This window comes from Physeter macrocephalus, unplaced genomic scaffold (assembly GCF_002837175.3).
Source record: "Physeter macrocephalus isolate SW-GA unplaced genomic scaffold, ASM283717v5 random_510, whole genome shotgun sequence".
Classification (NCBI taxonomy): Eukaryota; Metazoa; Chordata; class Mammalia; order Artiodactyla; family Physeteridae; genus Physeter; species Physeter macrocephalus.
In genome coordinates this window covers 3,738-19,429 of record NW_021145866.1, presented here as the reverse complement: position 1 = coordinate 19,429, position 15,692 = coordinate 3,738, and the positions used below count along the sequence as shown (strand labels likewise).

General features: G+C 50.3%; 1 protein-coding gene across 1 annotated transcript in view; it reads right to left on the bottom strand.

Annotated features, from left to right (window-relative positions):
* The window catches only part of SMIM7 (small integral membrane protein 7), a 14,207-nt gene extending 6,703 nt beyond the window's left edge, over positions 1 to 7,504 (bottom strand). Inside the window, exons 1-4 of the mRNA XM_007105002.4 lie at positions 7,377 to 7,504; positions 7,254 to 7,295; positions 6,706 to 6,758; positions 2,517 to 2,607 (exon numbers count right to left, since the gene is read on the bottom strand). Coding sequence (XP_007105064.1) covers positions 2,517 to 2,607; positions 6,706 to 6,758; positions 7,254 to 7,295; positions 7,377 to 7,402 — 212 coding nt within the window. The 5' untranslated portion in view covers positions 7,403 to 7,504. The remainder of the gene's footprint in view (positions 1 to 2,516; positions 2,608 to 6,705; positions 6,759 to 7,253; positions 7,296 to 7,376) is intronic.
* Positions 7,505 to 15,692: the final 8,188 nt, after the last annotated feature.

The window sequence follows — 15,692 nt, the reverse complement described above, 5'->3', positions numbered from 1 at the left end:
CGAACCCGCGTCCCCTGCATCGGCAGGCGGACTCTCAACCACTGAGCCACCAGGGAAGCCCCCATACTTTTTTAATGAAGATTTCAACATATAGAAGAGTTATAACAGTTCAGCAAACACCCACATACACACCACCTGCAATTAATGCTTTGCTTACTGTGTATCTATCCATTGATCCATCTACCTTATTTTTCATGTTTCAAAGTCACAGATATCAGTGCCCTTGGTCTCTAAACGCTCAGACACCTTTCTCCCTGTATTTCAAGTTTTTTATAACTTTTTAAAATTTCCAATTGAGCTCAGCTCCAACAATACAGAAATGAGTACAGGGAATAGCAAACTATCCCTTGAGCCCACTAACTTCCTCAGCAGTCACAGCACGGTCACCTCCGTGGACAGTCTGGAGTAGATCCTTCCAACTCTCTCACTGGAAGTTATTTCCCTCACACACCCACTCAGCATTTATTCAATGTTTACTGCATGCAAGTCACAACTGACACCAGAGTGTGCATACAAGTGACACCCGACCTTCTTTACTTTCAAACCATTCTCCTGTGTAGACAGAACCTTCAGGCACATTATCAATGATGGTGCTGTGTCAGTTGGTCGTATGGGGGTCCTTCGAGTTACCTGACTCTTCTCCTGATCTTGGAGACTTAGGTGATTTCCAGTTTTTGATATCCTGAAAAAGCCAGTTACTGCCTCCCTGACAGAGCCCTTTCTGGAGAGAAGCTTCCCTCACTCACGGCATGTGCTGAAAGAGCTGGCCTAGGTCAGGGATCTGTAAAAAGCCACACAGTAAGTAGTTCAGGCTTTGTAAGCCTGTCAAAATGGTCCAACCTTGCCATTGTAGTGCAAAAGCAGTGACAGACATGGGCTCCATTCATGAAAACTTCATTCATGAAAATAGGCAGAGGGTAGATATGGTCCATGGGCTGTGGTTTGCTGACCCCTGACCTAAGTGGCTGGAAGCAGGAACCCCCAATCCAAGTAGATCTGGGTGACACCTAGATACTCCCAGAAATCAAAATCAGGACACTGGGCTACTGGCTAAGCTAGCCTTGGGCTGAGCTGGGAGGTCACAAAGCCTGAGGCTACCATCCTGGTCACAGGCCAGCAGGTAGAGCAGTAAAAGTAGCTAGTCAGGTAAGAGAGGACGATGAAGCCAAAGGACAGAAAAGAACAAAATGATGAAAATACACCGAGTTCTTCTCTGCCCCAGGACCTTTGCCAATGCTGCTTCTGGTGCTACCATGCCTCTCTCCAGCTCTGCAAATGGCAGGCTTCCTCTCGTTCTGTAGGTCTTGATTTGAATGGCATCTTCTCAGAGAACCTCTCCCTGACCCTGCTAAACTGGGAGCCCCCTTCCAATTCTCCACCTCACAACTGATTTTTCCCCCTATTTGCTTATTTTACATCCCTGTTATTCTGTGTATTCGCTGAAGGCAGGGACTATGGCTATTTTGGTCTCAACTGTAATCCCAGAGCACAGCCCTCAAAAGACAGTTTTGAATAAATAAATGAATAAATGGATAGGTGGGAATCTAGAGAGACAAAGGCTGGAGGAGCCCCCCAGTACTTCTACTTCCTTTGAGAGCTAGTTATACTTCCTACACTCTTCTGCAAATTCCTTGATCTCTTCATGAGCCCTCTCTGTACCTAGGCATGTCTCATCTGAGCTCCTAAAAAGGGCCTCTCTGGGCATACATGACAGCCCTCATTCTGGGCTCTAAAATACTCTTCAGCAGCACAGAAATCCCTCCTCCCCGATCTCCTAAGTCCTGGAATCATCCCCTCAAACAGCCACTGGGCTGGCACAAGAACCGCACAGCAACCCCAAATTCAGCATCTCAATGACTCAAGACAGCCAACTTTCCACTCTCTTCCTCTTTAGGGGAAGCACATGGAGATGGGCACAGCCTGGCCCAGAACCCCAGATTCTCCTTGTTTTTTTCCCTGAGTCTGTTTACTAGGAGTCTCATAATTCACTAACAGCATGGTCCTGCAACTGAAAGGAAAACCAATCCAACTGGATACTTTTAGCCTAATGAGAAAATAAAATAGGCATAAAAAACAGAAATAAAGCCTGAATACAGTTCTGCTGGCTTCCAGCAGGCTGGGAGCAAGACCCGGCAGCATGCTGGCCTTTCAAGACGTATTTTCCACTTTGGCCAATGCCAAGTATAGGCTAAGCACAATCAACAGAGCTGGCAAGAGGTGATGGAGCCATGGGCTCAGGGGAAGGCATCTCTTGGCAGCCTCTGCTGAGGCACCAGGCACAGCCAGGACTTGAAGAACACCATGTTCCAGTCGAAGTTCCAGCCTGGACTGCAGTGACATAGTTTAATTCCTATAGACCCCAGTTTCCTCTCTAGTGTGGAGAGTTCTTACTTTGAAAGCAGAAAGCATGACACAAAAGTGCAGACTGGGAGGACAGAAAACGACCATCAGAGGGTCATTCTGGAGAACGACCCTGAGGATAATGACAATGAAGGAGAGAGGCGGGCTGGACTTACACGATCATGCAGAACATCATGAAGACATTCCATAGGGCAATGAAGATTCGAAAATATCTGAGGCTCAGCAAGAACTCCCGGATGTTGTCACCTGGAAAGTCAGAAAGCATTTTCACAAGCAGTGCTAACATTTCTGTTGTCACGGCTGCAGTGTGCTTCTGCCCACCCCACACCCACTGCCCCCATGTTCCAATGGCAGCATGGCTTTTCATTTGGGCCGCCTCTGTTCCCCAGCCCTGAGCACTCAGGCTGTAGCTGCCACTGACCAACCCCCTGGGAGGACCAAGCACTCAGCCTCTGACTGGCTCAGGGAAGGGCACATGACCCCAGTCTGTCCAATGAGAGCCAGCCCTGGGACTTTTGCCCGAACTACCGGGAAAGAGGCACTTGCTTTCTGCCAGGCTAGCTGGACTGCAAAGGTGTAAGCCCAGTCCTCAGTCCTCTTAGGCAGGGTGCAAATCATGGCCTGTAGGCCAAAGCTGGCCTCTGCCACCTATTTCTGTATAGCCCATGAGTGAAGAATGTTTTTTATATTTTTTAACGGTTAAAAAAAAAAACAACAAAGTATTTTGTGAGCCACAAAACTTACATGAAATTCAAATTTCAACAGCCATAAAGTTTTATTAAAATACAGCTATGCCCACTCATTTACATATTATCCATGACTACTTTCAACTTATAGAGGTGAACTGTTGCACCAGAGACTCTATGGCCCACAAAGCCTAAACTATTTATGATCTGGCCTTCTACAGAAAAATGTTCCAAGCCCTGCTCTAGGGTCAACTTTGTCAACACTAGCCAGCTGATAGTAAAACCAACCCAGGAGGAAAAGAGAGCTGGGGAAGGTCACAAGCTGGACAGCCAGTTTAAGCCCCGAATCCACGTGTGCCCGAGGACCATTCTACCCTTTGATGTTTCAATTTGCTTTAACCACTTTGAGCTGGTTTTCAGTGTTTACAACTGAAAAAGCATACTAATTCAGGCAAGTAAAATGGGAGTTCTGCTTTGGTGACGACTAACTCTAGTCCCCTCTGATGCCAAGGAACAGAAACCACTCCAAGAAGAGGGAATTTGGTACATTAAAACTCCAGAGGGACTTCCCTGGTGGCAGAGTGGTTAAGAATCTGCCTGCCAATGCAGGGGACACGGGTTCGAGCCCTGGTCGGGGAAGATCCCACATGCCATGGAGCAACTGAGCCCGTGCGCCACAACTACTGAGCCTGCACTCTAGAGCCCACGCACCTAAAGCCCGTGTTCTGCAACAAGAGAAGCCACCACAATGAGAAGCCCGCACACTGCAACGAAGAGTACCCACCCCACCGCAACTAGAGAAAGCCCATACGCAGTAACGAAGACCGAACGCAGCCATAAATTAATTAAAAAAAAAAAAAAAAAAAAGATTCCAGAGACTCGGGTTCCAGGACCTTCCTCTGGGGTTTTGAGTTGATTGCCCAGCCTCTTGAGGCCTCCAGAATGAAATGAACGGATCCAGATTAGATGATCTACAAGGGTGTAACCCAAAGTGTCATCCACAGACCAGAGGTGGAACACCGGGCAGGAGCTCAGAAACTTCCACAGCAACCCAACATGACCGCCACCTGGCACTGCTGCACCATCCAAGCGCATGAAGAGCACAAGGTGTTGCTCTACATGGTTTAGACAAGTCCAGTGTTGTCCAAGCCACGGGGTTAGCGACACGTAGCACAGCCTATATAAGTGTTGGCCCAGCACAGATTGCAAATGTCAGAGACAGATCCGTTCCCAGAATGTCTGCAAGGCACTGCTTGGCAAGGCCCTTCTCTAAGCCCAGGATCACAAAAATGGCCTCTCTTACCATGAACAAACGCTGACTAAAGGCCACTCATCCCAGGGAGTAGCTAGCTGAGTGCAGGGGATACTGGGAGGAATGAGACACGTGTCCCTGCCCTAAGGAGCTCACAGGGAGGACAAATACTAAGCAAGTAACCACACATCTGATTATTCACTAGGACAAGTGCCATGGGAGCTATAATGGGGGAACCCGACCTGGCATGCATTGGGAGGGGGGTGGGGTCAGAAGAAGCCTCACTGGGAAAGTGTGTGAACTCCAACCTTAAACGTGAGCTGGGGACTTCCCTGGTGGCGCAGTGATTAAGAATCTGCCTGCCAATGCAGGGGACACGGGTTTGATCCCTGGTCCGGGAAGATCCCACATGCCGTGGAGCAACTAAGCCCATGCACCATACTACTGAGGCTGTGCTCTAGAGCCCGCACGCCTGGAGCCCATGCTCCGCTACAAGAGAAGCCACCGCAATGAGAAGCCCACACACTGCAACGAAGAGTAGTCCCGGCTTCCTGCAACTAGAGAAAGCCAGCTCACAGCAATGAAGACCCAACGCAGCCAAAAAAAAACCTGGGCTGGAGTTTACTGACCTTCCACACAGGTGACCTGGGCCTACATATGCCCCAGTTTCCTCCTGTGTAAATGGGGATGATGGGGGACTGGGAAGGCTGCAGCACAGTGCCTGATATATAGGACACTCTCAATAAATGAAGCCACTGTGATATTAGGGGTCAGCCAGGCAGAGGATGAAGGGAGAGGAGCATGATCTACAGGGGCAACTGCCAACACAGAGTCCTAGTTTGAAGGAGCCTAGCAGGGAGCTCCCGATCAGAGGGAAACCACCGTTCTGACTATCCTTGTCACCAATGCTCCCGTCACTTTCGAGCCCACGTGGCCAATCTCCCACCTACCATAGCTCCAACTCAGATCTATAGATCACAGCCCCAGGGGCTGGAATAGTGCCTTCCACGTAGTGGGTAAGCAACATATACAGCTGCTGAATGAATGCATGAATGAACAGACAGTCAGTCTCGTGACTGAGAGGACAACCTCTGAAGTCAGAAAAACCCAGGCTCAAACCCCAATGCTGTCACTGATTTGCTGTGTGGCCACAAACAAGTTGAGCCACATCTCTGAACCTGAGTTTCCTCATCTGTAAAACAGGAAAATGCTCCTTACCTTTTAGGAATGGAGGTGGAGTGAAACACCCATAGGAAGTACCTAACAAGGCAGCCACCACCCGGCAGGCCCCCAATAAAGGGGAGCTGTCAGACTGCCTTCAGATTCACTGCCCTTAGGGTTCCTATTGTCCTCATGCAATGCTCCATCATAACACCCACCACCTTGGCTGCAATGCCACCTCCTCGGAGGGCCTTCCCTCCACACAACCCAGCCAGAGCAGCAACTCCATTGCTATCCTCCCGACATCTTCTTCTTCACTGTCTGTTCCTTGTTTAGGGACTGTGTGTCCCACCCCATAGGAGTACAACCCAAAGGCAGGAATTACTTCTGTCTTGTTCCCTGCTGTGTCCCCAGCATCTAGCACAGTGGCTGGTACACAGTTGGTGTTCAGTAAATGTTTGGTGAATGAATGAATGAATGGATACAATAGTCATGTATAGGTCCCATTAGACTCCAAATAGTCACATGTGTCAATTTAGCAGGAAGTATATATTCTAGGGCCTCCAGGGGCCAGTCATGTGAAATGATACAAAGATAAGGGGGCAGGGGCTGGGATGAGGTAGAGGCCACAGGCCCGGCTTCAGCGGGGTCCTGCTTCTCAACTCCTATTCAACAGGTGTCAAAAGGTCGCTTGAACCCCAAGTTGTAGAATGTTCCAATTTTTCTTGAAAAATCATACATCTGAATCTTTATATGACATCTCCTGATTTATATGAAAGCTAATCTAATTGAAAATTAAACAAACAGGTCTACCACATTCTGGAAACAATAGGCTGTTCATTTTTTCACTCATTCATTCATTCATGCTGGAATGCTGGAACTGCAAGGACACAGATGAGCCAAAACAAGCTGGAGCCTCTTCTCTGGAGCTTAAGGTCAAGTGTGAGAGCTAGATATTAGCCAGGTGACAGCATACATAAAAGAAAATTATAACTGTAAGAAATGATATGAGTGCTGACCTATGCAGGGAGGTCTGGTAGGAGAAAGCAGTGGATGACAGAGGTGGGTAGAAGAAACAGCACAAACTCAGACACACACACAGACACACACACACACACACACACACACACACACACACACACACACACACACACACACACACACACACACACCCTAAAAGAAAACTGGTGAAAAAGAACTGTGAAATGTACCAATTCCAGAGTACAGAAAGAAAGGAGGCCTTACCTGTGCTGGGCTCCCTCGACTCCTCCCCAAAGCCTTGCGTGTCCTTCTTTTTCCTACAAAGAGCAGACAGTGACCACTTTCAATAGGACAAACAGACCACTTAGTCCCCGGGCCCTGATCCCCAGCTCAGAGGGGAGCTCTAGCCCTACCGTTGGTTTGCTGTGTGACCTCTTTTGCGCGGTTCAGTGATGTTCCCTGGGCCACCCCTTGCCCAGCCAATCACAGCCATGCCTGCAGCCACCGACGGGGTGGAGAGAGTGGTTCGAGGTAGCCAGGTGCGGGGCTGCGGGTACAGATTAGGGCTAAGAGATTCTCGGGGGATGGGCCTGAGGCTCTCATGGATGCGAGCAGAGGGATCCCGGGGGAACTGAGAGTCCGGAGTTCAAATCTCGGCGGCGCGGAGAGTCACAAAAGGATGGACTCCGTTGGAGGCGGAACTTGGGGCTGGGACCTGGGGGCGGGGCCGGCGGCGTAGGGCGTGCTCACGCTCGCGAAGGCGGGGCTACGGGTCCCCCGGATGGAGCCACGGTCCAACGCGGCCTACTCACAGCTTAAAGTTGAGCACCGCCCCGGCGTTCATCAACAGCGTCCTGCAGAGGGAGAATACGGTTACCTGGACCGCCCCCACCCTGTCGGGCCCTCACGTCCCATCCTCTGGTCCCCCTAATTACCCAAACAGCAGGATGTCCCCGATCATTGTTACTGCCGGCGCGTCCGTCAGAACAGGAAGCGGAAGCCTCGGGAAGGGAGGGGAGAGGAACACGAGCCGACCAATCCCGAAGCAGCTCTGGAGAGGGCTGGACCAATCAAAGACCAAGACAGGCAGGGTCCGTCCTGCTGCAGGCCAAGCCCCCTAAAGAAAGAGGGAGCGCCGCTCCTTGCTAGGAAGGCCTGGGGAGGGTAACCAAGAAAGGGCGGGGCGGAGGCATGACGTCACGCAAGGGGGCGGAGCCATCTGGGGCAGGGTTGGGTAACGGATTGGAAGCCTTTTGCGCATGCGTGAGAGACCAGCCAGTCAGAGCACTAGCACAGTAGCTTTCCCTTCTGCTGGGCTGGGCTCTCGGATGCGGCTTCTGGAGAAACGGTGCCCCCTGATCATTGAACTGCATAGGGGAATGAGTCCTGATGCAGTGGGCTCTACCGGGCATGGACGCCCCAACTGTTGTACTCCAAAAGGGCCTCCTCCTGGGCCCCACGGAAGGCGGGATCCCCACTAGGCAGGCATTACCCGGGGCGGGGGTTCCGACTGAGCGGTTCCCTCGGAGGACGGGATTCCTTGCGCGGCACAGAAGTCATGATTTACAGAGGGCTGGGATCATGACAGCTCGATAGAAGACGGGGGTCCTGACCGAATGGACCCTATGGGGCACGGGAGTATGGGGTTCACAACTGATCTGGTCCCACGGGGGATGGAGGTCCGGATCCAAGGGCTCCACAGAGGACGTGGGTCCTGATCAGCCCCACAGGAACGCGGTCCTGAATGGTCCGTCCCGCCTGGGTGGGCTCCGTGAGGAACGGATCCTGCCCCGCTCCAAGGACAGATCCCCTGTCCAACTCACACTCCACGGGGACCCCGCACCCCGCCTGGCTGGGCTGAATGGGGTCGTGATGGCCCGAGGGACAGAGTGTGGGACATTGGACCGACCGGCCTCCATGGGACTGGAGGGTCCCACCACCCGCCCCAAGGCCAGCCAGCGGTCGCCCCTCCTCTCCCGCGGGGGCAGGGTTGGGGGCGGCGCCTGGCGGGCGGGGGCGGGTCCAGTGGGGGGGGTGGCGCAGTTGCGGGCGACTGGACTCACCGGGCCGGGGGCTGGGGTGGGACCCGGCGGGCGCCATGGAGCTGCTCTCGGCGCTGAGCCTGGGCGAGCTTGCGCTCAGCTTCTCGCGGGTGCCCCTCTTTCCTGTCTTCGACCTTAGCTACTTCATCGTCTCCATTCTCTACCTCAAGTATGAGCCAGGTGAGCCAGGGCCGGAGGCTGGAGAGGACTGGCATTGCGGGGCGGGGGACGGCGGTAAACCCAGGGGTCTGGAGGAGGGGAAAGGCCTGAATCGTGGGGGAACAATCCCAGGGGCCGGTTTGGGGTCCGATCATGGGGTTCTCCCATACGGGGCCGGACAGAGGGGAGAGAGAAGAGAGGGCAAGGAGAGAAGCTCCTGAGATTGTGGCGCTGGGGGAGGGGAAGCAGATGCAGGCTAGAGGAAAGGAAAGGAACGTGATTGCTCAGAGGAGGGGGAACAGGTGCTGGGGAGGATGCAGGGAGAGAAGGTCAGAGGTCCGAGCAGGGTGCGGTCGCAGGAACTTGGGCGAGGGGCGTAGGTCGTGGTGAGGGCGCAGGCGGGTCGCCTCTGCTGGCTCGGCCAGACGTCCTGGCTGCCCGCAGCCGTGACCTCCCTCCTTGCCCTTGGAGCGGGGAGCCAGAACGGCAGCTGAGTGTCTATATAAGGGCCGGCAGTGCTGGGAGCTGTGATCAGGTTCAGAGAAAGTGACACCGGTGCCCCTTCCCCGCTGTGGCCCTGGGGCAACCTCCTCTCCCTTTCCCTGGGCCAAGGCTCTGCTGGATCTCGGAGCCCAGAGGGAATTCTTCCAGGTCTGGCCCGGATCCTTTTCACTTACTGAGCAGTACCAAACCTAGGGCAGGATGATTTGGGGTCAGCCTCCTCCCACCAGCTCCAGACCCTCATGGAGAATCGCTGGGGGGAAAACCCAGCTTCTTGGATTGTTTTGTTTTTTTTTTAATTTTTGAACCATTTTTTTAAATGATGGTAAATGGCTTCCTTAGAATGCATTCTATTTTTATACAAGGTTCAGGGAGTGTTTCTTGTTCATCTCCTAGTATTTTAATAATTCTAGCACACCAGCAAACTAAATGGACAGTAGAATTTAGCTTTAGAAAAAAGACCAATCACCCGAAACTTTGTGATCTTTTCTCACACTTAGATGTAAATTATCACTATATTCTCTGGAAATAGCTTTTTTAAAGATGATAAAAATAGGTGCTTTTGTATATTTAAAAAAAAAAAAAAAAAGAAAAACAAACAAACTGAAAAGCCCAAAGGAAAAAGGGGATAGTTACAGTTGACATGGTGGCCACCATTCCAGACCTCACTTCTCTGCATTTATACCCCTGTAGTTACGGATGTAAATGCACAGTCTTATGCAAATAAGATCATACTCTGCCTGGCAAGTGTTTTTGTTCCATTTAATTTTAGCTCGTCCACATGCCAGAGTCTATTTCTTTAAAAGCTCTTCTGAAAAGCAGTTACTTTGCAAAGCAAAATAAGCTTTGTATTATCTTAGCCTGAACATGGGGCTGTATTTCCTGTCTGCAGATGAATTCCTGGTGGCTCAGGCCAGTCCCCTGGGCAAGTACAGAACCTAGCACACATTGGGAAGTCGAAAATTGTGAAGGGCAGGAGCCCAGTAGGGATGTAGGACACAAGTCTCGGAAGGAAAGAGGTCTCTGGGCTGGCTGGGAGCATGCAGAGGGGTTGGGATATTTCTGCTGGAGTCACAGAGTAAATCACCTGAACTTGAAGTACTGCAGCCTGAAGGTTCCTGAAGGCTGAAAGGGTTCAGTGGTTCTGAACCCCAGCAGCACATTAGAGGCTCCTGGGGGTTCTTAAACCCCCATCTCATCTCCACTCCAGACCAATAGAATCAGAATATCTGGGATAGGGCCCTGGCATGCTCATGTTTCAAGCTCCCCTCCCCCAAGGATGCTATATGCTGTCAAGGTTGAGAACCCCCTGCTCTGATCAACATTCAACTCCCTCCTTTCATAACTGGGGAAATAGGAAATAAAGGCTAAGCTAATTTACATACACAATGAGCCTGTGGTCCCATGGCTGGTAGATGACAGCCTTGGGATTCGAACCCCGGTCTGCTTGATCCCAAGAATCACTGCGATTGCTCTGGGGTACTTGCCTACCCTTAGAAAAAGGAGGCATTGGACTTAGCTGTTAGTCGCCCAGTTTGGTATTCCTGCTAAGCCTCTCTAAAAGTTTCTTCTCAGAATCCGTGTGCTGATTGCAGGACCAGTTACAGAATATGTGTGACCCCTTGTACAGAAATTAAGAATTTTGTGAACCTGAGAGCCAAGCTGGCTTTAAGGAATAATCTTCAAATTGGGAGTCAGTTCTGCCTCTCACAGTGAGTAAACACCAGGCTGGTTGCTTTGCTTACGTGAGCTTCAGTTTGCTCATCTGTGAAATGGGCTCATTGGTAAAAATAATCCTGGACTCCCTTTCCTGGCTATTGTGAAGATCTATTGAGAACTTTGTCAGTAGTCAGATCTAAGGCACTTGTGAGAGGTAGTAGAATTATTTGTAAGGCATGGGGCAATGTGTTTTCCAGGATGCAGGCATTTTCTGGGTCAGGCTTTTGTGAGAATCCTGAATGAGGATGAAGCACAAAGTGTGGTCCTAAGGTGAACAGCATCTGTGGCCCCTGGTTAAGAAATGCAGAATGCCAGGCTCCCCACCAAGACCTGCTAAAACAGACTCTGCATTTGAACAAGATCCCTGTAAGCATACTAACATTTGAGAAATGATGGTCTAAAAGAGGCTGGAGCTCCTTAATAGGGCAGGGAGGGCCAGGTCTGGCTCACCTCTAGGACCCTGAGCTCTATGCAAGAAGAAAGAAAGAAGTCGTGGATGCTGGCGGCATGATTGAAGGAATGAGTGAATGAATGATTAAATGACAATCCTGGCTACCTTAAGCCCTGACCCATGCAAAGAGCCTTCCAGACCAGTGGTTCTCAAGTGTGGCTACACATTAGAGTCACCTGGGGAGCTTTTAAGACTCTTGTTGTCCAGGTAGCACCCCTTTATCATTAGAATCAGAATCGCAGGGGGTGGTACCAGCATCAGTATTTTTTAAAGTTCCCCAGATGAGAACCGGCTCTGCACCAGTGTTTCCCAACCTCAACACTAATGACAGAGACAGATCATTCTCTGTGGCAGGGGCCGTCCTGTGAATTTCAGGACGTTTTGCAGCATCCCTTGCCTCAACCCACTAGTTGCCATGAGCACACCCCAGCTGTGACAATCAAAAATGTCCCCAGGGGGCTTCCCTGGTGGCGGAGTGGTTGAGAGTCCGCCTGCCGATGCAGGGGACACGGGTTCGTGCCCAGGTCCGGGAAGATCCCACATGCCGCGGAGCGGCTGGGCCCGTGAGCCATGGCCGCTGAGCCTGCGCATCCGGAGCCTGTGCCCCGCAACGGGAGAGGCCACAACAGTGAGAGGCCCGCGTACCGGAAAAAAAAAAAAAGTCCCCAGGGAATTCCCTGGCAGTCCAGTGGTTGGGACTCTGCGCCCTCACTGCTGAGGGCCCGGGTTCAATCCCTGGTCGGGGAAATAAGGTCCCACAAGCCATGTGGTGGGGCCATAAAAAAAAAGAAAAAAGTGAAAAAAAAATGTCCCCAGACATTGCTGGTGTCCCTGCGGGGGGACACACTTACCCCCACTTAAGACTCATTGGGGCTTCCCTGCTGGCGCAGTGGTTGCGCGTCCGCCTGCCGATGCAGGGGAACCGGGTTCGCGCCCCGGTCCGGGAGGATCCCACATGCCGTGGAGCGGCTGGGCCCGTGGGCCGTGGCCGCTGCGCCCGCGCGTCCTGAGCCTGTGCTCGGCAACGGGAGAGGCCGCAGCAGGGGGAGGCCCGCGTACCGCAAAAAAAAAAAAAAAAAAAAAAAAAGACTCATTGATCTAGACTGAGTCTCAAACCCTAATGCTTCCAAGGGCCAGGCAGGTCATATATGGAAAACAATAAGACAGCCAGGTGAGGACCGTCCCCAGGTGAGATCCAGCCATGTGCATCTCTCCCTGATTGGGGCTAGAACCAGCAGGACTAATTTTTCAAGGGAAGCTAGAAATGTGATTTGCAGCTCCCTATGTTTATATGTTAGCTATTTGAACATGTTTTTTCTTTTTTAAAATTAATAGACAGTTTTTTAGAGCAGTTTAGATCCACAGCAAAGTTAAACTGAAAGTAGTTTCCATATACTTTGACTACCCACCCACATCAACCTCCCACACAGCCTCCACCACCATCAACATTCTGCACCAGAGTGGAAACATTTGCTATAGTCCATGAACAAACATTATTGTCAACACCATTATTGTCATATTACCATTATTATCAGGTATTATCAACATCATTATCAACTAAACTCTGCAGTTGACATAAGGGTTCCTTTGTGTTGTACATTTTATGGATTTTAACAAGCGTATAATGACATGTATCCATCATTGTAGTATCATGCAGAATAGTTTCACTACCCTCAAGCTCTACCTATTCATGCCGCCCGGGCTTTTCCCTCCCCAAACCCCTGACAACCTCTGATCTTTTCACTGTCTCCATAGTTCTGCCTTTTCCAGAATGTCATAGAGTTGGAATCATACAGTATGTAGCCTTTTCAGACTGGCTTCTTTCACTTAGCAAGATACATTTAAAGCTCCCCTATGTCTTTCTGTGGCTTGGTAGCTCATTTCTTTTTAGTGCTGAATAATACTGCACGATACGGATATTCCACGGTTTAATTATTCACCTATTGACAGACATGTTGATTGCAGTTTGAACATTTAAAAAATACTGTGGGAGCCAAAGAGAACTGTTCCTTGATCTCTGGTTTGAACTATAAGCTTTTTTTGAGGGTTGGGGACTGCTCACCCTCCAGCCTTTTGAGGAGGGGCTGCTATTCCATTTTACAGTGGGGGAAACTGAGGAAGAGAGCTGAGCACAGAGGCTTGGGAGAGGGTGACTTGTCTTAGAGAAACTCTGTGAACACACTTCCTATGTTTGGACTTCACACTAAATAGCGCAGGATGGCAGCAGTGCTAAAAGTGCCCTGGGGAACCTTCTAGCACTTCCTGGCCATCCACAGACAGGACACTGACCCCCGGAGAGGGAATGTTGTGGAGCCCATCACGGGTCAGAACGAGGGTCCTGATAGGGGTTTCTTCCTTCCTCCTTAGGCAGACCTGATTTTTATAAGTCCATCCACTAAAATTTCCACCCACGGGTACTTTCCATTTCAGTTCAGTTGCAGAAATAACTCTCATATAATTGTTAAACACTAAGCAATTTCTTTCCATCTTCACAGATGCCCTCTGAAATGAATGATAGCGCTGGGTGACCAACTCGCCCACATTCGCCCAAGACAAGCACCCAAAGTCTCAGAAACCCCTCAGCCCCAAGCAAACCAGGACAGTTGGTCACTGTAGACAGCATCCTCATTCTACACATGACTAAACTGAGGCCCAGATAGGGGAGTGAGCAACCAAGCTCACCCAATGAGAGGGGAGTGCTTTGGTGGCAAACCTGGAATTGAAACCCACATTCTGCTGCTTCTTGGTGCTGCCCCAAGTACTCAGCAAGAGAAACCAAAAAGAAGCATGGCAAAGGGAAAGAGCCAGGGGTCAGTTTCTTGACCACTGCCTTGCTGTGGATCCTTGGGGCAGGACATCCCCACCAGCCTCAGTCTTCTCATCTGTAGCAATGGGGAGACTCATCCCGTCCTTCTAGGGTCGCTGGGAGGGTATTGATAATGAAAAGAAGCTCAAAGACATAGAAAACAAAATTGTCGTTGCCCAAGGAGAAGGGGGGCAGGGATAAAATAAGAGTATGGGAGTGACAGATACACACTACTGTATATAAAATAAACAACAAGGGTTTACTGTATAGCACAGGGAACTATATTCAATATCTTGTAATAACCTATAATGGAAAAGAATCTGAAAAAGTATACACACACACGTATAACTGAATCACTTTGCTGTACACCTGAAATTAACACAATATTGTAAATCAACTAAACGTCAATTTTTTATTTTATTTATTTATTTGACCACACCACGCAGCTTGTGGGATCTTAGTTCCCCAACCAGGGATCGAACCCAGGCCCTTGGCAGTGAAAACACGGAGTCCTAACCACTGGACCACCAGGAAATTCCCTTCAATTAAAATAAAATGCATAATGATGATAATACACAGAGCATTGAATCGTCAGTATAACTTGGTGGAGGGAGTGCTTTCATTCTCCCTTTGACAACAGGAAACAGGCTTGGGGGGAGGGGGGGCGGGGGCGTTTATTTGCCCAAGCAACGGGAGAGGGGCGGGGGGGGGGGGGGGGCGGGGGCGTTTATTTGCCCAAAGCCACGGCAGAGTGAGCAGCAGAGCCAAAACCCAGGTGTGTGACTTTTCTACCAGGCCTTACCCATAGTGAGGAGCCTACTTTGTTCCCGCAAAACCCAGGCTCCCACCCCCACCCCCACCCTCCCTGGCCTTATGGTCCCAGAGGGCACAAGAAAGACCCTGGAAAGAATTCAACCCCTGGGGGCTATTTTTAGTTGCAGAGGTATCCATTTCTGCAAAACATGGGTGCCTCACCTGACCCGGCCCTTGTAGGACCCACCAGCTGCTCGAAAGGATTAACTCTCAGCTGGCGGCGTTTTAAATAGCTGCCCCAGAGGAGAGAAGAGGGCATTCGGCTTCATAATGGAGGAACTTGGTAGATGTTGAGACTCAGGATAACCTCGAGGGTGGGGAGAAGATGCGCTTTGGGCTTGTGACTCCAGGGTGAGATTGAGGAGGGAAAATTTGATTCCAACCTCTACTAGGAGTTGGGCAAAGAAGGGATTAGGGTTCCCACCTGACAGAAGGAAAGAGCTGGAGAAAAAAAAATGATTTGTCCAAGAACACGTGGTTAGTCAATGGGGGTGGTAAAGAGAAAGGGAAGAGTGTTGCTGACGTACTCTGAAACAACTTTTATGAGACATGTTTCCTGATTATAAAATGTATATGCAAGAAAATGGATAAATAACTTGCAATCTGTTCCTATGATGGAGTACTATACAGCAGTGAAAATGAATATTACCCTTGAAAATATTGTGCTCAGTGAAAGAAGCTAGATGCGAAAGGCCATGTCTTATGATCCCACCTATATGTAATGTATGAGTTCAAGAATATTTTTATCACTTCAAAAGGA